The sequence below is a fragment of the Alosa alosa genome, chromosome 9, assembly GCF_017589495.1.
Source record: "Alosa alosa isolate M-15738 ecotype Scorff River chromosome 9, AALO_Geno_1.1, whole genome shotgun sequence".
Lineage (NCBI taxonomy): Eukaryota > Metazoa > Chordata > Actinopteri > Clupeiformes > Clupeidae > Alosa > Alosa alosa.
The window spans coordinates 7,573,330-7,598,329 of record NC_063197.1 but is presented as its reverse complement, the minus strand read 5'-3'; the positions used below and the strand labels follow the sequence as shown (position 1 = coordinate 7,598,329).

The following is a 25,000-nucleotide window of genomic DNA, read 5'->3' as shown; positions in this document are numbered from 1 at the left end:
ACTGTTCCACCGCTAGCCTAGCCCCACATGCAGTTTGACGCGGCTGACAACAAGGTGGCTCTGGCCCAGGTCTGGGCTGCATCTGGCTCAGTGCGGGCATGGAGGCTTTCCAGAGAAGACAGCTCTCGGGGTGGGGGCAAAAGGGCAGAAAAGGAGGAGGAGGAGGAGGTTGGGGGATAGGGCAGGAAGAGAACAAGAGGACAGCGGCGCTGTGGGGATCTGATACTAACGTAACTCGATGGCGACCAAGCCCGCTGATGTAAAGAGGGGAGATTCGGTTGGTCAGTCTCAAATTTAGCCACATTTAAGGGAGCACCAGGAAAGAGAAAGGGGGAAAAAAACACTCCTCTCAATTTGTCACAACACATGCATCATGCTTGGGGCACTAGCCTCTCTGGCAGTGCTACCGCGCCGTGACAACCGCCAGCCTGGGCTTCCTGTCCCTGATGTAGACCACTGCAGCTGACCGCGCTATTTGCATAACGTTTCATGTCCACTCAAATGGAGTCAGGATCATTCGTAGAATGAGCAAAATAAGCAGACACACACCCATCAAGCCACAGTTCCCTGTAGAGCCTTGTGCTTGTAATGCAAATTTTGAGGTCTAGTCTACAGTAGGTCATGGACTCAGATGGTCCATACATCTATATTTTTGGGGCCAAAATATTATTACATTTTAAAATCACATCTAAAGTGATGTCTGATACTTTGTCTGTTACTACTACTTTTCTGAAGCACTAGAAACATTTTGTAATGTAGGTTTTTAGTTAACTATCAACAAAACATAGCTGTCAAAAACTCTACACAAATATTGCAGGGGCACTAAGTGAGCTATTACTGTAGAAACGTACATCTCTATCCACACTTCTCCTCTGTCTCCCTCGCTTTCTCTCTCTCTCTCTGTCTGTCTCTCTCTCTCTCTCTCTGTCTGTCTCTTTCTCTCTCCCTCTCTCTAGCTGCTGTGAGGTGCAGGAGACTCCCGCCCCCGGTCCCTTCCTTCTCTCTCTGTGTGCGTGCACGCTGTGTGTGTGTTGCTGTGTATGTGTGTGTGTGTGTGTGTGTGTGTGTGTGTGTATATGTGTATGTGTGTATGTGTGTGTGCGCGTGCTTGCCTGAGGGCTGTTGGATGGTAGCCTGGACTGCGTGAGGTGGCTCTGTGAGAGGGAAAGAGAGAGACAGAGAGACAGACAGAGAGAGAGAGAGGGATGAAGAGAGAAGTGTGTGTGGGAGAGGAGAAGGAGAAGAAGAAGAAGCCCGTGTGAATCTGGGACACCCCGAACTACGTCAGGCTCCTGCTGATGACAACAGCGGCAGAAACCGGGGGCTCCGCCGAGAGCCCCCCTCCCCCCACTATCACACACACATACACACACACGCACACACACACATATATAAATACACACTCTCTATCCCACTCTCTCTCTGTCACACACACACACACACACATCCACACACACGCACACACACACACACGAGCATATATAAATACACACTCTCTCTCCCTCTCTCTCTCTGTCACACACACACATACACACACACAGAGACACACACACACGAGCATATATAAATACACACTCTCTCTCCCTCTCTCTCTCTGTCACACACACACACACACACACGAGCATATATAAATACACACTCTCTCTCCCTCTCTCTCTCCGTCACACACACACACACACACACACACACACACTTCCGTGTACAGATACACTCTTTCTCTCTTTCTTTCTCTTTCTCTCTTTAACACACACACACACACACACACACACACACACACACACACACACACACACACACACACACACACACAGACATAGACACACTTTTTTCTGCCACCATCCCAGGATGTTCCCACACACCGGTACACCATGTCCCACCGTCACTTGCCGAGGAGGCTTCTTCCGGGGGTGGAGGGGGGGTGGGGGCTGGGTGGTGCTTTTGCGGCGTGGAGATGGAGATGGTGAAATGTGCCTGTGCGTCCCCCGCTGTGGGCTGCGTGTTCCACTGGCGTCTGCACTTTCCAGCAGGCCTGGTGGGTAATACCCAGCTTAAGGGAGGATGTCAAGAGGCTGTTTATCTCGTCACACACGCCAGCCATGGGCCTATTTTTACAGACAGCTCCTCTGCTCACTCGCTGCTTACTCTTCCCCACTCTCTCTCTCTCTCTCCATCTATCTACCTCTCTCTCACTCCGTTTCTGTCGTGCTCTCTCTCTTCCTCTCTCTGCTCTCTCTCCTTCTCTTGCTCTGCATCTCTCTTCTCTTTTCCTCTTTCCATCTCTCTCTCTCTCTCTTTCTCTCTCTCTCTCTTACACTCTTCCTCTCTCAAACCTTTTGCCTGTATTTTAATGAAGTTGGGGAGATGCCGTATTTACCAAGCGCTGTCAAGGCTTTGACGAGATAGGATTTATTTTGAGGACTCCTTTCCGATGTTTTTTCTTGGAAAGTTTCGAGGAGGTAGGTCATTGTCATGCATCCAAAATCAGCTCTTAAGCGCGAAGGCAAAAAGTAAGAAACAGCAGAGAAATTATTCAACAATCGTGTTCTCTGCATCCAACATTTAAAGTTTAACTCTCCTTTTTCAAAGACAGCTTCAGTGGTTATGCTTGTTTGACATTGAAAGGGCCTTTTTTACATTTTACAGAAATATGTTTGAGACAAATACATATTCTATAACAGAATTTTGAAAAAAGATATAATTTATCAGATGTTTTATGAGTCATCTATTATTTTGGTTGACGGTCCAAGAAAACCGCATAACCATGTTGGAAATAAGGTATTCGGTGCATAATTTATGGACTCCATGTCTTGACAAATTATGGGAGTGTTTGTACATGCTGGCGAGGAGAGGAGCTGGGTGGAAACTGCAGAGTGTTTGTCCTCGAATGGGAGTTCACACCGGGCTTTCACACTATCCATGCTCTCCCTTCCTCTCTCTCTCTCTCTCTCTCTCTCTCTCTCTCTCTCTCTCAACACACACACACACACACACACACACACACACACAGACACACACACACACACACACACACACACACACACACACACATGCGCGCCTGCCAAGGTGTTTGCAGCCGCACCACGCTTCAGCTGACATCACGGCAGCATAAATATTTTATGCGCTACATCTGCTTGTTTTCTTTTTTCCCTTCGTCTCTATCTCCATCCCCCTTCTCTCACTCTCTCCTCCCCTTTTTTTCCCCATCCCCTCTTTCTCCATTGCCAGTGTAATTGCCTGTGCACGGTTCCTCTCAGCGGTAGATAAACATCTCATGGTAAAGAGGGATGACGCTTTTGGCCTGACGCTTTTTGGTCAGGCAGTGGTCATGGTGGCATCTCTCCCACTGAGGCAGGCAGGTCTCAGGTCTGCGGTAGGCAGCAGGTGGCATGGGGAGGATGTGTGCTGGCTGAGTGTGCTGGAGTGTGTGCATCGCACACGACATGTGTGTATTGTACTTTGACAAAACTGTGGCACAACTGGGGGTCTTTGATGAAGGAGCGTTGGAGTAGATATGAGAGCGATACAGTACTGAGGGGGCGGTGGAGGTGGAGGTGGTGGTGGTGATGGTGGTGGAGGTGATGGAGGTGGTGATGGTGCTGAGCTGCTGTGTTCAGCAGTGGGACCCATCGCTGTCTTGTGCTGTTTGACTTTTAAATGACAGCCAGCAGAATGTAAAGACAGGGGAGTAAATATGGCACTGGAGAACAAAGACACTCGACCTGGAAGTGGGGTGTGTGTATGTGTGTGTGTCTGTGTGTATGTGTGTGTGTGTGTGTGTGTGTGTGTGTGTGTGTGTGTGTGTGTGTATGTGTGTGGGTGTGTGGTGTGGGGGGTGGTCTGAGTCCTGAAGGAACACACTGTCCTGCACTAAAGAGAGAGAAGAAAATGAGAGACAGAGAGAGTGTGTGTGTGAGGGGGCTGTTTTCTAGTCTCTAATTATTGACCACCAGGAGCACAAGTGAGCAGATTGCTGCCATGTACTTCACCTCCGTCACAAAGTCTCAGCGGATAAACACACCTGTCTACTCCATGTACAGTCGCTACAGGTAAATGGGAAAATACTTTGAAAATAATAATAATAATAATAATAATAATAATAATAATGATAATAACAATAATAGAACACTGACAAGGCTTGAGCTGTGGGCCCAGCCCATGAGCTTGCTCAGCCGTCTCCATTTTCTGTGCGCTGGTGCCGTTGGCTGTCAGGCTCTAGCGCCTCTCCTAACGTATTCCATTAAAAGTTTTTATTGAAGATGCTGCCTGGCCACAAGTAAATCACTGCCTCCTTCTCCCTCTCCCTCTCCCTGAGGCGTGGCACGGTGCGATGTGACACGATGTCTGTGTTTATTTATGTTATTCGCACCCTTCACGGAACAGACTTCCTTCAGCAGCGGCGCCGGCAAGCAGCAGCTACTGGCTGGAGATGTGTGTGTGTGTGCACGCTGGCAGAGGGAGGTTTTTTAATTCTCCATTCCAGGCTTACTTCCAGCCTTGTTTTCACAGATATTCAGATATCCACTTGGCACAGAGCTGCCGGGTTTCAGTTAAACAACAAAACAATTATTTTTTCCCCTGCGCTTCCAGCTAGATGTGCTTTCCTATCGAGCCCTAAAATACGAGAGAAAAAAAATCCCTCAATGGTGAATTTTCTGAAATTCAAAAAAGCTATACGCAGTCTATTTATATAATTAAAGCTGCACTCATAAGGCCAGGCCACTGCGGCAGAGTGGGTCTGCGCTGCTGCCGTTAGCTCTGCCGGGTTGCGTGTGTGCCTGTTTTAAATAAAAGATTAACCTGCTGGTCCTGGTGGTGAAACACGCATGATGGGGTGGGGTGAGGTAGGGTGAGTGTGTGTCTGAGTGTGTATGTGTGTGTGTGTGTGTGTGTGTGTGTGTGTGTGTGTGTGTGTGTGTGTGTGTGTGTGTGTGTGTCACCAAGGAGCAGTGCACTAGGGTGAGGTGAGGCTGACAGCTGCCGATGCGTTGCGGCGATGGCCGCCGGTGCTCCTGCCCTTGCTCACCGCAGCGGCAACGGATTCATGGGAGCTGACAGCCGTGAGGGGAGGAGAGGAGAGGAGACGCCTGTCTGTCAGCCGCTCACTGGGGCCCCTGACGTTCTCACCTTGTCGAGGGAAGACGGCGTTTCCTTTTGAACTCGACTCGTAAAAGGGATCTTTGCTTTTCTTCTTGGCTTTTTTTTCTCGCTCCTACATCTAAATACTTTGAAAGCAAGCGAGAGAGGTGACGCGCTCTTAGGCATCCGTCACGCAGGAGATGAGAGGATGAGAGAGAGAGGAGGAAGAGGAGGAAGGGGAAGAGAAGCAAGAGGAGGATGAGGGGAAGAGAGGAAAAGAGAGAGAGATCTGGTCAAATATTATGACACAGAGTCAAAGAGGCTAACAGACGCTTTTGGCTTACATCCCTCCCCCATAAAGACCTAAAAAAAAAACTCCCCGAAATAAATAAATAACGAGCAGACATGGCTAATGATGCTTACTGATTCAGCAGCCAGCCTTAGAGCCGTATGCTTCACAAAGACGGAGGAGCGCTTTGTTAGTCTAAAAATTTTGAACTGGGAAATTGCCCCCGTGGGAGCAGAGGCATGCGCAACGGGAGGGGAATATTTATACCCGTTACCTTGTGATCCTGAGCCATCGCCCGAGAGACCTTATGCGGGCAAGGCAGAGAGAGAGAGAGAGAGAGAGAGAGCGAGGCGAGAAAAGCGAGAAGGCGAGACAAACACTAAACATTGATCTAAGCTAAAGGCCTCACCGTGCCGTTTAAGCCTGGCACGCTGCTCTTATGCCTCCTGCGGCTCCACGCCCGTCTCCGCTCCATGATCGGAATAGTTATCGCGCCCGTTTTGGGGGATTACTCGTGCCTCGTTGGAGCCTACTGTATGTGGGAATTTGAGGGCTCTTAGGAACCTCTGAAACTGCCTGAAAGGAAATAAGGGTCTCAGGATGGTGCAGGCTATTTTGTGAACAGGAGTGTTTGAAATGTCTTTTGGGGGCCATTACAGGAGATGATGGCAACAACTGGGCTTTCATCTGACTACACACACCTCACTGATCTCCTCTTCAGAGCTATATGTGGTCTGGAGTTAGTGGCCACCTTTGGGCAGTGTGTGTGTGTGTGTGTGTGTGTGTGTGTGTGTGTGTGTGTGTGTGTGTGTGTGTGTGTGTAGCAAATCTGTGTTATGTGTGTGACTGTATGTATGAGAGCACTGGGTGGTCATCTGGGCTGTTTGTGTGTGTGTGTGTGTGTGTGTGTGTGTGTTTGCATATGTGCACTTCAGTGTGTGATGTGTATGTGTGTTTGTGGGCATTAGTGGGTTTAGGTGTTGAGTGTGTGTGTGTGTGTTTGCACTTCAGTGTGTGATGTGTATGTGTGTTTGTGGCCATTGGTGTGTTTAGGTGGTTGAGTGTGTGTGTATGTGTGTGTTGCGTTAAGCTCAGTACTCCTGCCCACCCTTTCCTCCCCCCCTGTGTCTCTCTCGCTCTCAAAAATAAACTAAAGTAACACCCTTAAAAAAGTGAAAGCTGCGGCTTTAGTCCTCGCGCTCTCTAATGAGATTATCAAGAGCCAAGTGTCACTAAGTAGGGTATAAAATGGAGGCCATTATCTGGCATTATCTCAGCAATGGCGCCCCATCCATCTGCCTGGGCCCCTGCCTGTGTGCCTCGGCCGCCCACTCAGACACTGGTCAGGGATTAGAGACGTGATTAGCCACCGAGCGCCGCTTTAAACACCTCTGTGGCCGCCGAGCGGTGGCCATGCAGGCTCGCCGAAGCTCCTCCGACTCCGAGCTCGCCTCTCCTAATGATCTAGAGCGCCACCCCGGGTGGTCTCTCTCTCTCTCTCATACACACACACACACAAACATACACACAAATATACACACACACAAACATACACACACACAAACAAACAAACATACACACACACACACACACACACACACACACACACAAACACACATACACACACACACACACACACATGTAAATCCATGTGCAAATGCAGACACACACACACAGACACACACACACACACACACACACACACACACACACACACACACCCACTGTCCCAAAGTCCACTCCACCCAGTGACTAGCATCATCACTGCGTGGCTATGTGTCATTGTTTACACTTATGATTGGTCTTTTTTGATGTTCTGATTTCAGTATTGCCTACAGTATGTGATGTATCAATGTTGTGAGTGTGTGTGAGTAGTCCTTGGATTAGACAGTGTTTGCGTTAGCTAAGCATTAGGGTCCATTGTCTGTGTTGGTGTTATGGATCGTATTTGATAGCATTTTTTATGGATGTCACTGTCAACAGGTGGCAGCTCATTGCAGATGGTTGAAATAAATGCTGCAGTACATCACTATGAGCCTCCATCTGTGTTGGTGTTAGAAATGGTCAATTCTTGTGTCAGCCACATGAGTCACAGTGACAGTATATGTAACGGCCCTTCGTTGGTGTTTAGGACGTTTAGGTTCAGTGTTGGACCTATAATCAGTCTTAGGTTTAGTGTTGTGGATGTCAGTTTGTGGTAATATCTGATCTATAACTTGAATTTCCCCTTGAGGATCAATAAAGTATGTATCTATCTATCTATCTATCTATCTATCTATCTATCTATCTAATTCCCTCACTGTCCATCTCAAAGTGTGTGTGTGGTGAGTGTTCTGGCGCATAATGGCTGCTGTGCATCAGCCACCCTGTGCTACACATTGGTGGTGGTTTGTGAGGGTCCCCCTTCACTGTAAAGCCCTTTGGGCGCTTTGGAAGAGCTCTATATAAATGGAAGTTGTTGTTGTTATTCTAAACAGAGTTGGTGATGTGGATGGTGGTTTCTGGTAATCTAGTGGTCCAGTGTGGTCTATAATGCCTTTGCTATAATCTATGTTCAGTGTTGTGTATGAATGGTGGTCAGTACGATTGGTACCTGTGATCTTGTCCCGCACCAGCTTGCAGGACTCGATCTCTCCGATGCTGCCGAAGAGGCTGCGGAACTCCTCCTGGGTCATGTTCTGGGGCAGGTAGTTGACGATGAGGTTGGTCTTGCTGTCGTCGTTGGAGCCGGTCTGCATTGGCGAGGGGCAGCTGCGGCTGTTGCTGGACGGACCGTTGGCCGTGGTGGCGCTGGGGCCGTTTGTCACCTGAGGCTCCATGTTGCTGATTATCTAGGAGTGGAGAGGAGGATGGAGCGAGTGAGGAGAGGAGGAAGGAGGAGGAGGAGAAAAGGAGGAGAAGAGGAGGAGAAGAGGAGAGAGAAGAAGAAGAAGAAGAAAAAGAAGAAGAAGAAGAAAAAGAAGAAGAGAAAATGTGCTTTTAAAACACTGAACATCGTCCAGAAAATCTCAACAAACACAGGCACAATTCAAAGAACTCACAAAACAAAATTTACATAAAACAATTATATGAAATATGAAATAACAGAAAAAACAGATATAATTAGATGTAATCACATTAGACTTGAACATGGTTTGTGAATATAAACAAAATAAATGATAAAACAAAAACACTATGAACTACCAGTCTTTAGTGCACATGTTTGTTTGTCTCCCTCGCTTGTGGGGGTTGGTATATATTCACATCTCATTTCTGCTTTGATAGCTGGCTCAGCTTGACAGGGTAACATTGCGGGCGCCCTTCAGCATGGCACTGCTGTCATGGCGAACAATATTTGCCACTCGTTTAGCAGAGTGCTTTTGGAGCAGGTGTTTGAAGATGAGCTCGCTGGCCCATAGAGGGTTGAGGCTGGGTGAATGGGGGAGGGGAGTAGAGGGAGGGGGCGGGGGTTAGATGGAGGGAAGGCTGCTGCATTTATTTAGTGGTTAGAAAAAAAATACTTATTTTAAGATTCTTTCACTCCTCAAATACGCCAGCCACTAAATATATTCTCTCATTAGCATAAAGTGAGACTAATGTAATGAGTTGACTGTTTGACTATGGAGTCAAATGATATCTCCCAGGCACTGCTGTGATGCAGTGGGGGACTACGGGGGTCACTCTTATCCTGGGGCAGTGGCAGTGAGTTAGAGAGACAAAGGCAGCTAGTGTTGAATGATGTCTGTACATCACACACATGGAACAGCCATCAGAAGTCATCTCACAACTTACAAAGAGACAGAATAAAACTGGTTGGAGAGAGGTACCATTCAGCCAGGGTTAGATAGTGATGGTCAGGAAAATTCCGCCCTTACACCATGTTTACTAAAGACCATTAGGCAGGAGAACTGCAAATTGAGCTCTCACTGAGAATGTCAACGTTAGGACACACGGTCATGAGAGAGCACTGCCTCGCATGGAAAAAAGCAATAAGACAGTGAACTCTGACCAGGAGTCATCTGACTCCAAACAATCATCTGACTCCAAAAAAAAACGTCTTTAATGATATTCTCGCCCAACTTGACACAGAATAATTTAAACGAACTTCCAGCACTGAGGAGCTTTGGGAACGTGCAGTGTCTTCTGCTGATGGATGCAAAAACACAGCATAATAGCACGGCAAGCAGAGCAAACAGTGGAGCCTCTGAAAGCCCCGACATGTTTATTTTTAGACTCTCAAAGACATGTTTCAGCTTCCCTCTGAAGTCTTGCCCTAGCATTTCAAAGCAAGCCTATTTAGAAAAGGTTAACAAAAATTAAACAGCACAAAATAGTTCTTCCTCCCATATGACTACCAAGACAGTACCTGCATTCTAATGTCTTGCGAACTGAAAACTGATTTCTTGGCTATGCAGATGTGTGAGATGTATTTAATGAATAATTGATAAAAAAAAAAAAAAATGGTTGATAAAAAAACATGTCACATTAAATTGATATGCAAACTAGATTTCCATGTGTTACATACACAGAACATTCATAACACTTAAAAGAAAACTTGGCGTGCGCCATATGCATTAATAAGACATACATCAAACAAGACAATACATGGATTTAACCCCCTTCACTTCCACCCTTCCACCCTCCCTCCCTTCTTCTCTCTCTCTCTCTCTCTCTCTCTCTCTCTCCCTCCCTCTTCCTCCCCTCCCTCTATCGATTTATCTCATCTTCTGTTCTCTCTCATCATACACATCACTCCACTAAAACACAAGTCCTTAAGGTTTCCTGTGTGTCCATCAGAACTGGACCTATGGGCATCGCCAAGAGTCCACCAACTCCACCAAGCTACACACACCACAACTACTTATGCAGGTGCCTGGCTTCAATGCCTGTTTATTGGACACTAAGAAGTGTGTGTGTGTGTGTGTGTGTGTGTGTGTGTGTGTGTGTTTGTTAGTGTGTGTGTGTGTCTGTGCGTGTGTGCCTGTGTGTGTTAGAGCCTGTTTAAATGGGAAGGATGAATTCCACTCTACAACCTCAAACTGTGTGTCCATGTGTGTGTGTGTGTAAATGTGTCTATAAATATCTGCAAAGATGTGAATGTGCACTTACTTGTTTGTGAGGCCTTTGTTATTTGCAATTCAGGAACAGAAATAGCTCTGCTCTCTACAACACAGTTGTAACCATTAAGGTGTCATCACTGTTTTGCCTTGTTTTACAAGTTCACAAAGAGGACTGGCTACCCTAATCACCTGTGCACAATATCTGGTTCACAATTCACATTAGCTGGATTATTGTCTATAATCTAGTTCATGGCACTCATGTTAGAGATGCACTATGCTGTGTCCTGCTATCCCCCTACCCCACCCCCACGCCCAGCTTTGGCAACAGAGGCCAAACCCTTAATATGAAACAGCCATCCAGCCCCCCCACCACCCCACTCCCACTCCCAGCAGACCGTCTCTTCCTCTCTCAGCAGCCAGCCAGCCAGCGCTGTCATCAGCATTGTTAATGGTGGGTAAAAGGCCATTTGCGGCTGTCTCCTTACCATCTTTGGCTGCGTCAGCAATCCCTTCTCTGCCCAGCCCTGTAGCTGCGGAAGCTCTGTCTGACGCCACTGAGTTTCAGTCGATCCCTGAGGAGGGGTCAGGGGCAACATTTAAACATGATGCTGTTCGCCAGGCACAGGGGGAGAGACAATGAGAAAGTGGCCTTGCGGTCGCCAGACGCACTAAAACACACAGGTGGCTTTCGTTGGGAACAGGGAGAGTGTGTGTGTATGCATGTCTGCTTGTCTGTGTGTGTATGTGTGTGAGGAGGGGTGTGTGTGTGTGTGGTTGGGGGTTAAAGTGGGAGAGTGGGTAGTGGGTATTGCATGTTTAGCTAATCAATACCTGCAAAGCTGTAAAGGCCCGCTAGCATTGAGCCTTTTCCAGCAATTAAATTTGTCTGGGATGTTTAGCATCACGCTCCAAATTCAATTGTGTGAGAGAGCAGCCCCAGCCTAATGGCTAATGGGGACGGGCAGCGGTCTGAATCAGGAAGCTACTTCCTCTGGAGGGCGTAATGGGCCCCAGCCGGCTCGGTAAACAAGGGAATCGGACAGACACCGGCTCTGCTTTTTCAAAGTGGAGCGGAGGGCCGCAGAGGAAGACTTAGCTGTTAGCTCTGCCTCTGCCTCTGCCTCTACCTCTGCCTCTACCTCTGCAGCTGTGAGCTCAAAGCAGCCAATTTAGGAGGAGAGTCAGACTTTGAGGACTGACCTTTTCCTTCAGAAGGCTCCTCGCCACAAATAATACAGAGGAGGAGAATGGGGAAGGCGTGACTGTGGTTTAGAGTGGGAGGGTAGGATGGAGAGAAATTGTGTGTGTGTGTGTGTCTGTGTGTGTGTGTGTGTGTGCGTGTGCGTGTGTGTGTGTGTGGAGGGAGGCACTGTTACTGTTGTGCAGGCATGTTACTATAGCCCTATAGGACAGATAAGGGGTGTTACAGTGAATAGCCAGTAGATAAAGGAAGTAAAGTTGGAAGAAAGGCAGGGGAGGTTTGACTCGCCCAGTTAGCAGGGGGGTCATTGTTTCCCAGATGCCACCTTGGTTTTAGTCTCAGTGAGGACCGCAGGTTATGTATATATAATCACTTCACATCAATTTACATCAATCTGTAATCATCTAATTCAATTTCTACAGCAAAGGCTAAAGGCTAACACAAAACAGCATTCAGTACAAGCATTTCTACATTCCCTGCATTTGCAGTTAGCTTAATTTTAAACCAACACCGCCTTTTAGTTAGAAGAGACAACTAAATACACAACTTAGCAGATCATATATACGTAAATAGAGACTATCTTTCACCCTGCCAATGGCCTTGATATATCTCATTCAATTACGCTCTTAATATGGTGCAGATGGCACGTTTTAATCATTACATTCTCTCGGAATTTTCCACAAAGCAAAACATTCACAGTATAAGACACCACATACATCTAACCAACACTACAAATCAGTGGTGCTTTTTAACATATGTTATTGTGGAGGAAAGAACAAAGGAACATTGTTGTTACGAGCATCACTTTGACTTGTCAGAGTATTAAGAGTAGTATCAGTAAACACACATGCATTCAGGAGCGGACGTGGATGGCAGAAGCAGGATGCAAGTGACTCGAGCGCCAGCAGGGGGTTAAATACAGATCAGGAGATTGGCCAGAAGCAAAGAGACACAAATACAGTTCCACTTCCCCAGTTATGCTAACCTAACCTAACAGCAGCACCAACCTCCACCTCCGCCCATTTACCTTATGCATATACCCTGATGACTACGGGCACACACATACACATACAGTACACACACACACACACACACACACACACACACACACAAAAAATGAAGTTGAAGTGCATTTTTGAAAACACAGGTAAGATTTCACAGATAGATTTATAGATAGACAGATAGATCACTGCACTTCTTTGTCTTAGGTGCACTGAGATTCTGGCGCGCTGCTTTGGCTGTATGATGTGACGCAGCAATACCCCCTCTGGTGAGGATTTTATCCACCCCCTATCACCAGCTCTCGCCCACAGCCATCGCTGCCATGTCCTCTGTCCAGCCCCTGACGTTCCTCCTCTCCTCTCCTCTCCTCTCCTCTCCTCTCCTCTCTTCTCCTCTCCTCTCTTCTCCTCTCCTCTCCTCTCTTCTCCTCTCCTCTCCTGCGACGACAGCACTGCTAAACTATTGCTGTACTGCAAGCCAGACCCCAGACAATCAATTTCCTCGCCACTCGCCCTTCCCATGGATGGATGCGGTAGCCACTGCAATGGATCAGCATGCGGCAGTATTGTATCGTCTAACCGATAGCCCCTGCCCCGCCCTGCCTAGCCCTACCCCCCCACCCCTCTCGCCTGTCTCCCATCCATCCATACACAACTGCACGCCACAAAATCATCTGCTCATCCAGCATGGCTGTGTGTGTGTGTGTGTGTGTGTGTGTGAGTGGGGGTTTTCAACATCTCAGCAGCTTTTTATCCCCAGCTTCTTTCATTTTCATAATATTCCTCCCTCTCCCCCACTCTCTGCCCCCACCCCCCCAGTCTCTGGTGGGTTTAGATCTGCCATGAGCCTTATACGACTGACCCCCCTGAAGGAGAAACTGCATAGAATTATGGGCTGTCTGAAAAATAGACGTTTTTCCATTTGAGCTCTCCGTGATTTCCTGCTCTACATATTGGCAGTCAAACAGGACTATAAATCACTCACATGGACACACACACACACAGACACACACACCACCACCACCACCACCATTGTCACCACACCCCAACGCCAGTAAACGTTAGCTGACAGATACATGCAGCCTGAATTATTACTCTGTATATTTCTGACTACATTTAAGGATTAGGCCTCACAGTTATTTATGATTACAGGTAAGCCAAATGGAAACCTTCTGATAAACAAACTAAAAAGCAAGTAAAGCACACACACACACACACACACACACACACACACACACACACACACACACACACAGCTATTCCTTCCTGTTCTCAGTAAAAAAAACGAGGGTGCAATCTTCCTACAATTCTCACCACCACCACAGAATACACACACAAACACACACACACACACACACACACACACACACACACACACACACACACACACACACACACACACACACACACACACACACACACATGCTGCACATGTATTTCAAATGCCAGAGGGCTCTGGGTTGTCAGAACCCATTCAGATGCAAAGTGTTGTGTGATGTTTTTATCCTAACATTAGGTCAGTAAAGTTCTCCCTTCGTATTGATTTTGATTTTTCCCATGTTTCCTCTCTCTCTCTCAGTGCAGATTCATCAGACACCTCCCAGTTCCTCCATGTCCTGCAGGTCAGGCGCAGGCTGGCTGGGATCAATCAGAAGAGTAATCTGGGACAGCACGCCCCCGCCTCCCATCGCCATCCCGATCCGTGATCTACTTAGCCAAATGGATTTTTTTCCCTTTCTCCTTCTCTCCCACCTCCACCTCCACCACCTCCAACACCGCCTCCTCCTCCTCCTCCTTTTGCTCTATGCACCTCAGAATAATAAATGTTTCAGCATGCAAGCAATTTTTCATTTAACTTTGCTTGACTTTTTTCTCTTATGGAGTCCAGTCTTGTGGGCTTTTTTTCCCCCCTATGAGAGATCAATAGGAGTTTTCTCCTCCTCTCTCCATCCCTCTGCAGTCTCCCCTGGGCCGGACTCTCCACTCCCCTCCCCTCCACTCTGCTGCTGCTACTGCTGCTGCTGCTGGGCCTGGCCAGTGTCAGGGGGGAGGGCCACTGGGCCGCGCTACGCTGTGCTCCTCCAGCGCCTGATTGGATTACATCACAGGAAGCGCTTGTTACCGTGGCGCTCATTAGATTGTTGGCTCGGCAGAGAGAGAGAGAGAGAGAGAGAGAGAGAGAGAGAGAGAGAGAGAGAGTTAGAGCTCTAGCTCTAACTATGATGTCCTCAATCTGCAGGTTCAAAACCTGAGTTTAGTTTGACTGTTGCTCTCATTCATTAGGGCTAGTCTATGTTTATCACAGCAAAAAATGCCTTGTTTTCAGAACCCTACCAACATTCAGTGTTCAGCTACTGCAAAGCTCTCCAGATGGCCAGCAAGGCTACATGGTTGGTCTTGTCAATGACACCAGTAGTGTGTTGTTCATCATAGCCCATGGCCATTTCAGCTGGTTAAATGTAACCTGTTGACTAATTTAATGATTCATTTCGAATTGTTTTGCCTTTTAATGCCTGTGTGTAAAGCGTTTTCTGTTGCATTTTGTGCCTGAATAAATAAAGTCCAAGTCTGAATGATTTGTGATAAACCTGTTTCAAGGGTAAAGAACTGAGACAGATTTGATGAACCTGTAATTTAGTCATGACCCATATTCCTTGATGCATGGCGCTTGAAAAGTCATGGATCTCTCCAATAGTTTTGAATAGGAATTTCATGAGTTACATTATAATCATTCTTCTCTGTTGATACATAAACTGCTTATTTTATTATTCATTCCTCCTTGTGATTTAAACATAACTAAATAAATTTCATGTCCATGATTGAATAAGAGAGGCAATATCATCAGCCCACGCGGTGACCCTAAATAATGTCCCTGTGCGTGTGTGTGTGTGTGTGTGTGTGTGTGTGTGTGTGTGTGAGTGAATATCTACCAGGCAAGTGTGTGCTCTGGGGTCTGCTAGCGACAGCAGTGTTTTCGCTGCGAGTCAAATCAGTGAGGCGACACCTGCGCCTCTGCCTGCAGTCTTCCCATTTCAGAGAACATTGTGCTCATCAAATCTATTCACTTTCCATTCCGCCTGCCGCAACGCAACAGCCTCTCACTTCCTTCCCTATACAAGAAATCTTTTCTGCCCTTAATTTTCAGCTTGTGTCGTTACGGGGGGAAAAAATGGGAAGCACTTCTTTTGGGAGTAAAACGGAAACAATCACTGCCACCAGTGAAGGCACCAGCCAATATTGCGGAGCTGTCTTTACTGAGTTTTCAATGAAATTTAATTAACCTCGAGATGAACAGGCAGGAAGAGGGGGAGCCGTTTCAGATAACATAAATTCAAAACTCTCGGGAGGGAACACCGAAAAGGTGGTACAGAGAGAGAGAGAGAGAGAGAGAAAAAACGAGGTCATCAAATGAAATGTCACTTCATTTCATTTGCAGATTGAAAACCCTGCATGATGTATGTGTTTTTCAACCTATGCTCTCCTCTCTCTCTCTCATCATCACTCATAGAGTCGCTTTTTAAAATCACATTTCTCCTGAGCCCGGGCTCCTGGTGTTTCCACGAAAAAAGCCTGAAATGTCTCAGCCCGGTCCAAGGCTTGGCTGTGTGCGCCCGACCCGTGCTGGAGGCGGCCCAGCTCTGCGACCTATGCAAGCAGAAAATTGGTGAGCTCGATCCTGGGAATGACGCGTCAGTTTTTCTGTGGCTGTGGTGACTTGTGCCATGTCCTCCTCCCTCTCTCCTCTCTCGCGCTCTCTGTCTCTTCTCATCTCTCTCTCCTCTGCTCTCTCTTTCTCCTGATCCCCAACCCTCTGCTCCCCTTCTCCTCCCCTGCTCCTTCCTTCCTTCTCCTCTCTCCTTTCCCTCTCTCTCCTCTTCCTCTTCCTCCTCCTCCACCTCTTTTCTTCCTCTCCGGTAGCTGCCTGCAGGTATGTGTGAAATTCTGGCCTGTTGCCTACCTGAGTGAGTGAGGGAGTGAGCTGAGCTGCGGCCTGGGCGTGGCTGAGTGCTGGCTTAGCCTCAGCAGCTCTGACTCCCAGGTTCGTGTCCTTGAGCCGACATGGGAGCAGGCACCCGCTGGCTCAGCTTTAACCACACACACATACATACACACACACACACACACACACACACACACACACGCACACACATTCATGCATATGCACACACTCACCACACACATACACATTGGCACACACACTGGCACGTACCACACACTTACACACACTGGCACACACACACCACACACACATTGGCACACACCCACACACACACACACACACACAGAGACACAGGTCCTGCCACCAGCCCTACAGTAGATCCACACACACAGGCCAAACTCCTGCCTCCAGGGCATACGAATGAAGAATGCTAATGTAGCTAATGTACAAATTAGAGTGCAGAGCTTCTGATGATGCCACGGCATTTTCATTGTGAGAGGAGGCGTGTGTGTGTGTGTGTGTGTGTGTGTGTGTGTGTGTGTGTGTGTGTGTTGCTGCTGCCTCTCACACAAAGTGTTTTACAAACAAACACGGGGAAGGAAACGAAAATAAACGAGACAGCGAGAAAGAGACGCAGAGGTAGGTAAGAGAGAGAGAGGAGAGGAATGAGAGAAATGGAGCGATAGAGAGAAACCACAGATGGAGAGAAAAAGAGAGAGTGAGTAGATGATAGAGACCTGTCATAGACTTTCAGCCTTAAAGATACAGTCCTTGATTCTAGTCCCATACACACTCATAGTGCGCTACCTTTCTGTTTAGTGTTTGTAAACACTGGCAGTGTTTGCAAACAGTAAACTGCAAACAACCTCAGTGGCTCGGACCGAGTCATGAACAATCCCAGCCAATCAAAATGGTGCTTCAGTAACAGTAATAGGAGGGGTGTAATTCGACTGGCTATTAATGTATTATACAAACAACCTTTCACAAAACCTGAAACTGAAACCTGTACTGTAGCTTTAAGCCCTTAGCTTGTCTGAACAGCATGTACGATATATAAATCTTCCTTTCTCTCTCTCTCACACACACACACACACACACACATGCACACGCATACATCAGTTCAATAACAAGGAGTGCCCTTTAACCAAGGGCTTCCCATGCAGGGGAGAGCGAGGCAGTGCTCAAGTTAAGGTGACCTTGCTTCCTCATAAACAATGTGAATCTCCGCACTACGGCAAGCCAGAGGTCTCAGCGCACACGTTACCTTTTTATTTCAGGGGTGTGGGCACGCATCTAATTTGTGTTTTATGGTGTGTGTGTGTGTGTGTGTGTGTGTGTGTGTGTGTGTGTAAGAGTGTGGGTTTGTGTGTGTGCCCGTGTTCCACTGCGTCAGCAGCAGGTGTCGTGCAGACCCCCCCTCCCCCCTCTGCAGGTAGCTGGCTGCTAGTATTACTGCACCTGTGCTAGGGAGTATATGTGTGTGTGTGTGTGTGTATCAGGGGGTCAACTACTAGCACCCTCCTACAAACCCAGGGCCCAGCACTGCCTGCTTTAACCCTGCAGCAGAAGGTTATTGTAGGACACACACACACACACACACACACACACGCACGCACGCAAGCACACACACACACACACACACACACACACACACACACACACACACACACACACACACACACACACACACACAGTTCACTAAGTTTACTGGTGGTCAGAGCAGAAGAGGAACAAAGGCAACTCGATGCCAGAAACAGCTGTGCCAGGCACCGCAGACATTAGAACAGTGGAAAAATCTCCTAAACCTGCGCTCAGTTATTGCACAGGAGAGCAGCAGAAACGGAAACAAATGTGTTTGTTTAATGGTGCGCAAACCCGCCTGTGCACCTTTCCAGACAAAATTTGCCTTTTAATTATGCCCCCCTCCCCCACTTTTAAGCTATTTGTGCAACATTTGCTCATCATAACAGGTATTAAAAGCTGAGCAAATAGCCCCTGAGGAGAAGAGAACGGCAGAAAGAAAGAGAGAGAGAGAGAAAAGCTGTCTTTGGCCTCTTTTGCCTGGGAGGATGGTGGAAGGCTGCCTCTCTCCATTCTCTCTCTTTCTCTCTGTCTCTTTCTCTCTCTCCCTCTTTTTGCATTTCTACATTTCTCTCTGTGTATCCCTCTTTCTTTCTTGCTCTTTGTCTTTCTTCTCTCTATTTCTCTCTCTGTGTGTTTCTGTTTTCAGTCTCTTTGTCTCTCCTTCCTCCATCTCCCTGTACGCTCCCTCCGTCTCTCTCTCTCTCTGTCTCCCTCTCTCTCTCTCTCTCTCTCTCTCTCTCTGTCTCCCTCCCTCCTTGTCTCTCTGGCAGGGTTGTGCTGTGTACACACAGAGAGCCCAGAAGAGGAATGGCAGAGAGCTCTAATCTAATCACAGGCCTGCACATCTCCTGCAGCTGCTCTTGCTCTCTCTCTCTTTCTCTCTATCTACCCCCCCCCCCGTCCCTCTGAAATGGCCGACTACTCAGTTTGATTTCACCAATCCTTCCTCTTATGCTGTCAAACAATCAGGGGCATTGTGTTCTGGACACACATGAACACCCTAATGTACACACACACACAGACACAAACACACACACACACACACACACACACAAACACACACACACACACACAAACACACACACACACACACACACACACACACACACACACACACACACAGACACACAGATGCAGACACACACACACACACACACACACACACACACACACACACACACACACACACACACACATACACACACAAATAAATGCCAAACCAGAAGCCTGGCTGTAGGTAGCCTTTTTTACAGGCGTTGCTGATAAGAGGCTGCTTTCTGGCTGAAAACAGCCAAACTGGATATTGATTAAAATCTGGACGTGTGCCTGCATAGCCAAATAGCTGTGAGACAAGAGAGCGGGCCTCCTTCGCCCTTTTGAAATAAGTAAACGATAAGATAATTGATGTGAGACTAAATAACCATGCCGAGCATGCGCTTAATAAACAGCATCAATCTCTGCGTGCAGAACAGGAGATGGGGGAAGGACAACATAGAGGCTCAATTCATTAGGACTTCGGTGTACGACAGCAAACGCTGCCACTGGCCTTTAATAAGATTATATCTGTGAAATAAACTCGGCATAAATCGCATGTTATGGCTGTAGTGTCTCCATCACATTGAATGGAGAGGGATTGAGTGCCCCCGCTGCCAAACAGCAGTGATTCAAATGCCAGTTTGTATTAGGGTCTGATCCTCTAGTAACAGCAATGATCTGCCGGACCCTGGGTGAGTGACGTCGTGTATCACGTTCAGTCGCATTAAGCCTGATGAAACGGGATGCCACGACCCGTCTCCAAATGATGGAGACTTGACGCAAACAGACGAGTCGTAAGTGGCCAGTGCCATGACCGTCACTCTCCGGCTTCTTTGGGTCAGATTTTTGTATTAAGGCTCAGCTGCAGAGGGAAAAACACCACGAGAATAAGAGAAAAAAAGATATAAAAAATGACTAATGTGGTTCCACTGCCAGGAGCTAATACCCCAGCAGAATATCAACTAAACTGAAATATGTGGCATGCATTCAAAGTAGGAGATTAATCTTCTACTGCTGGGGTACAATGTAATTGAAAATGCCCACGGGGAGCATCTATGTTCATATAGTATGTGTCAGAAAATATAGGGTTATTCTCTTAGAGAGAGAAAAAAACTGAAATGGAGCTCAATATTTTATCATGTTGAAACGTACATTAGGGAGCGCTATACAGCCTGTCCTCTGGTGTACAACATGGCTGCTCAGTTTCAAGCATTCTCCTCTCCTCTCATTCTCTCTCTCTCATTCTCTCTCTCTCTCTCTCTCTCTGTTTTACAGTAGATAATGGCACAGCAGTCACATTTCTGAGATGCTTGAAAGTGTGTTACCGTTGGGAAAAAAAGGGAGAGAAATTGCAGACAAATTCAGCAGATGACTGGCTTTGACAGATGCGCCTGGTCTTGATCAAATTTCACCCCTCAATGCCACTCCACCCTCTCCGTCATGAGATAAGAAGCAGGTATGCACCAGACCGTATCATTAACCTCTCTGCATATCTGCCTTTCTTACGAGAGAGAGAGAGAGAGAGAGAGAGAGAGAGAGGGGAGGGGAATGAGGTGCAGCTGGCTGGCTGGCTGGGTGAAATGGATGTGGGGATTATTACTGGGTTTGTACTACGCATTGCATCGTGCGGGGGACAGTTACTCCACAGCGGTCTATCCTGCGGCGGCACCTTGTTTTCTGCATCTCTCAGGCCACTTGTGAGTTGCCATGGCATCGCTGACTCACCAGCGACCCCTCTTGTACACTGTGGTGACCTATGACCCCGTGATGGCAGAACCACTGATAGTCTGAGTGCACCCCTGACATTAGCTCTCTGCTGCGCCCTACCATCACTGTGTCTCAGCTCAATTCAATTCAAATGAACAAAATTCTACCTCTTCTTCAATTCAAATCAACAAAATTCTTCCTCTTCCTCAATTCAATTCAGCAAAAAAAACACTTTTTATTACCGACGCAGTGGCAATTATAAAAAGAGACTGGAACGACATAGCAAAGTGTGTGTGTGTGTGTGTGTGTGTGTGCGTGTGTGTGTGTGTGTGTGTGTGTGTGTGTGTGTGTGTGTGTGTGTGTGTGTGTGTGTGTGTGTGTGTGTGTGTGTGTGTGTGTGTGTTTCTACGAGTGCTTTACTGATTCAGTGATTCCCCTCTTTCTTTCTGTCTCTGTCTCTCTCTGCCTTCCATTGTCTTGTCCTTGTAAGTCAGCAGATGAGAGAGAATGCCTCTTTGTCTTCCTCTTGGCCTCTCTCTCTCTTTCTGATCACGGGAACGCAGCGAGACAGACAGTCCCCCATGCCACGAGAAGGGAGAGAAAAATGGCAACATATTTCATTTTCTACCATAATGCCTTTGCAAGCTCCCAACCAGCGGCGTCGTTTAGTCACACGTAGCATTGCATGTTTTATGCATAATTCACGTTGTGACAGACACATGAATCTTTCATATCTTAGAAAGAGGCTGTGCAAAAATAAAGCTCCTGGTCTGAGCACATGACCTTGAAATGTCCCGAACCATCACAGTGCTAGGTGACCCCCGCCAGACCCACCCCCACCCCCACCTCTTTTTCGGTCTTGCCGTCGTGCTGAGAGGGAACTAGTGCAGAGCCAGTGATAGGAGGCTCGCTGCTGTTCCCTCCTTTCCATTTGTTTTACCCTCTCTCTCCCTCTCTCTCCCCCTCTCTCTCCCTCTCTCCCCTCTCTCTCTCTCTCTCTCTCTCCCTCTCTCCCTGTCTCTCTCTCTCTCCATTCCTGGGATGCAAAATGTAGATCAGAACGGCGTGCCGTTTGTGCTGAGTCTCACGAGAAGCTGCCAGTCAAACTCAAACGTCTGTGTGAATATCAAAACACAGGGCAGAAGGGGTGGGAGGAGGATGTAATATTTGTGACTACTACAAGTAAACACAAATATGGCTTCCCTCCTCTCTCATCTTTCGGGGGCTGAGAAGAATAGCGAATGGCTTTTTTTTCTTCTTTTCTTTCTTTTTTTTTCTTTTTGCATTGCTCGGCCTTCCCACTCTGAGGCCTGCAACTCTTTTTCTGTTTGTCTTCTTATAAAATATTCATCTTTAAAAAGCAACAGCGAACAGCAAGAGTGAGAGAGAGAAAGAGAGAGAGAGAGAGATAGAGAGAGAGAGAAAGAGAGACGACAACAGCGACGGCGACGACGACCCCTGCTCTGTAGCGAGCAGCACACGTGTTAAGAATCACTAGCTGAGTATCGTGTGCCTGTGGTACTTTCAATTTCCACCCGGGGAATTAGGCCCTGCACTTGTCAAGCCAGCCAGCAACCCCCTCACTCGCAACGGAGCGTCTCGAGCTTCTCCCTCTCAGCTGTCAGAAGGAGGGAATGAAATGGACATAAATAAATAAGCAGAAGCCACAGAGGAAGCCTATTAACATTTTAACTAAAGCGTTTTGTTGATATTCATGTATGTTTAGCTTTCTTTGAAAAGGAGAGGGAGATTTAAAAAAAAAAAATGAAACGTGACTGGAGACAAAAGGGTTGAAGCTGTTTTATGCACTCCTGCTCTGATTTAATTTTCTCCCATACCCCCTATAGCTGTCCTTGATAACACACTGCCATACAGACACACTACACACACATATCACACTCTCTATCTCTCTCTCTCTCTCTCTCTCATACACACACACACATACCAGCACATACACACAATCACACACATAAACATAACAAACAAATATTTGCACATAGAGATAACATACGCTAACACACTGTTATAAAGCAAACCTAAATATAGCCCTTTTTTAATACCAACTTCATGTGCACTCTGAGCTTGAGTAAATGTACCTTCGACTTAATCTGACAAATCATCTAATCTGAAACCATATTTCCTTCCAAACAACATCAGCAAGTGTGTTCTAAAAGATGTGACGGAGCTCCCAAGCTCAGGCAGACTCGCTCTGGATATTTACCTCGTGCACAACACCTATTTTTATGAGCAGCCTGTATGAGAACGTCAGCACATGCACCTGGCTGTGCACACACACACGCACACATACAGTACACACGCACACACACACACACACACACACACACACACACACCCCTGGGACCTGGCCTTATATCTCACAACTCTCTGGACACCTGTCCCAGACTGGGAGAAAATTAACACATAAAAAAGTAATGCACGCGTATTAATAAAGATATGAAGGATGAATTACATCTCAAGTGAGATATATGGATGTCTGCGGACGTGCCTATATGCATGTACATGAACGATCAGATAACCAATTAATATAGACAACTGAATTGTCTAAATGTGTTCAAAACCCTATCATATTAAAAGGATGGAAAAATCCATTTTCAAGCGTTGGCTGATCCAACTAATTGCACACTTTGGTTGTTCCGAGGCATATATTACAGTAAATAGCCATTGTACAACACAAATAAGCCTATGAGCTTAGCTCATATAATCTATAAGAACTGAATTAATCCCTGCTATAATGATATGCTGTATAGTTTAGTAATTGTTGTGTAACTACATATGGGAAACAAAGATTTGTAACTATTCAACAACACAACTTTATCATACAGAGATCACATAGGTACAACAGCACAGCGACTGAACCAAGCCTCTGTTTAGTAGACGCTCTGTTTTAGAGTAGTTGAGCTGGTGTTTTATTTGATCAGGGCTGCATTGGAACTGTCTGGAGATATTTACATGCGTAAGTCTCCTGTGCTGGTCTCGCCAGAGAGAGAGAGAGAGAGAGAGAGAGAGAGAGAGAGACAGACAGACACAGAAGAACACAGAGAGGAGAGGAGAGAGAGAGAGAGAGAGAGAGAGAGAGAGAGAGAGACAACGTGGCAGCTAAAATAAATGCCCGCCCGCCCGCTCGCCTGCCTGGCTGCCTGCCTGCCCGCTCGCTTGCCTGGCTGTGGTGCCGGAGGTGTCCACGGTGCTGAGAGATGGTCTCTCCCCAGTGCCCGCGCAGGGCCCAGTGGACACAGCGCCACAAGGAGGCTGGCACACACTGCACACTTACCTCCAGCTTTATCTGTTTTTAAATGAGCTATCACCTCTCTCTCTCTCTCTCTCTCTCTATATATATATATATATATATATATATATATATATATATATATATATATATATCATCTCTCTCTTTCTATCTGTCACATTCTCTATCCTGCTAGCGCTCTCTCTCTGCATCGCTCTGTCTTCAACACTACCCTTCAACAAAACAAAACTGACAAGTCACCCCCCTCTCTGCCTCCCCCCTCAGTGTCACATGGGTTATGCTGTTGCGCTGTTGTTCTAAGCCCATGCAGGAGCACACCTACCCCACAGGGGGACAGTTTTATTCAACCAACCACGGCAGCTGTAATATATATATATATATATATTCATATATATATATATATATATATATATATATATATATATATATATATAGATATATTTAGCATTAAGAACTTAGCGCAGTCTAGTCCCCTTATTGCGTTGACTCAGCTTGGTTATGTTGACACGCAGTGTCAGATTTATGTGTAATACACTTGATACTACACAGAGGATTGGACTGGGTTAAGTTGCTTGTGGATATTTTTAGGATGTGTTATTTGGGGTACCAGAACCCCTGCCACACCCCAACTCTGCCCTCAGTAGCAGTGCTGCAGCTTGTGCTTATTTAGCCCCCACACACACACACACACACACACACACACACACACCTCCCCCTCGGCTGTCCACCTGCTCGGCCGCTCCGCTGGCTAATCTCAGTATGCAAAAAAAAAAAAAAAAGGTCTGCTTTAGTATTCATCTGTGCCTCCTCCTTCGGCCTGTTAGCATTGATATGCAACCTTGAAGTCAGACAACAAAGGA

General features: G+C 46.9%; 1 protein-coding gene across 13 annotated transcripts in view; it reads right to left on the bottom strand.

Annotated features, from left to right (window-relative positions):
* The window catches only part of elavl4 (ELAV like neuron-specific RNA binding protein 4), a 92,342-nt gene that overhangs the window by 35,437 nt on the left and 31,905 nt on the right, over positions 1–25,000 (bottom strand). For 7 of the 13 annotated variants that reach the window (XM_048251845.1, XM_048251847.1, XM_048251849.1 and 4 more), the window contains 3 exons: positions 10,890–10,976; positions 7,959–8,196; positions 1,113–1,154 (listed from right to left, as the gene is read on the bottom strand). In XM_048251845.1, coding sequence (XP_048107802.1) covers positions 1,113–1,154; positions 7,959–8,196; positions 10,890–10,976 — 367 coding nt within the window. The remainder of the gene's footprint in view (positions 1–1,112; positions 1,155–7,958; positions 8,197–10,889; positions 10,977–25,000) is intronic. The other 6 variants (XM_048251848.1, XM_048251852.1, XM_048251851.1 and 3 more) reach the window with 2 other exon arrangements.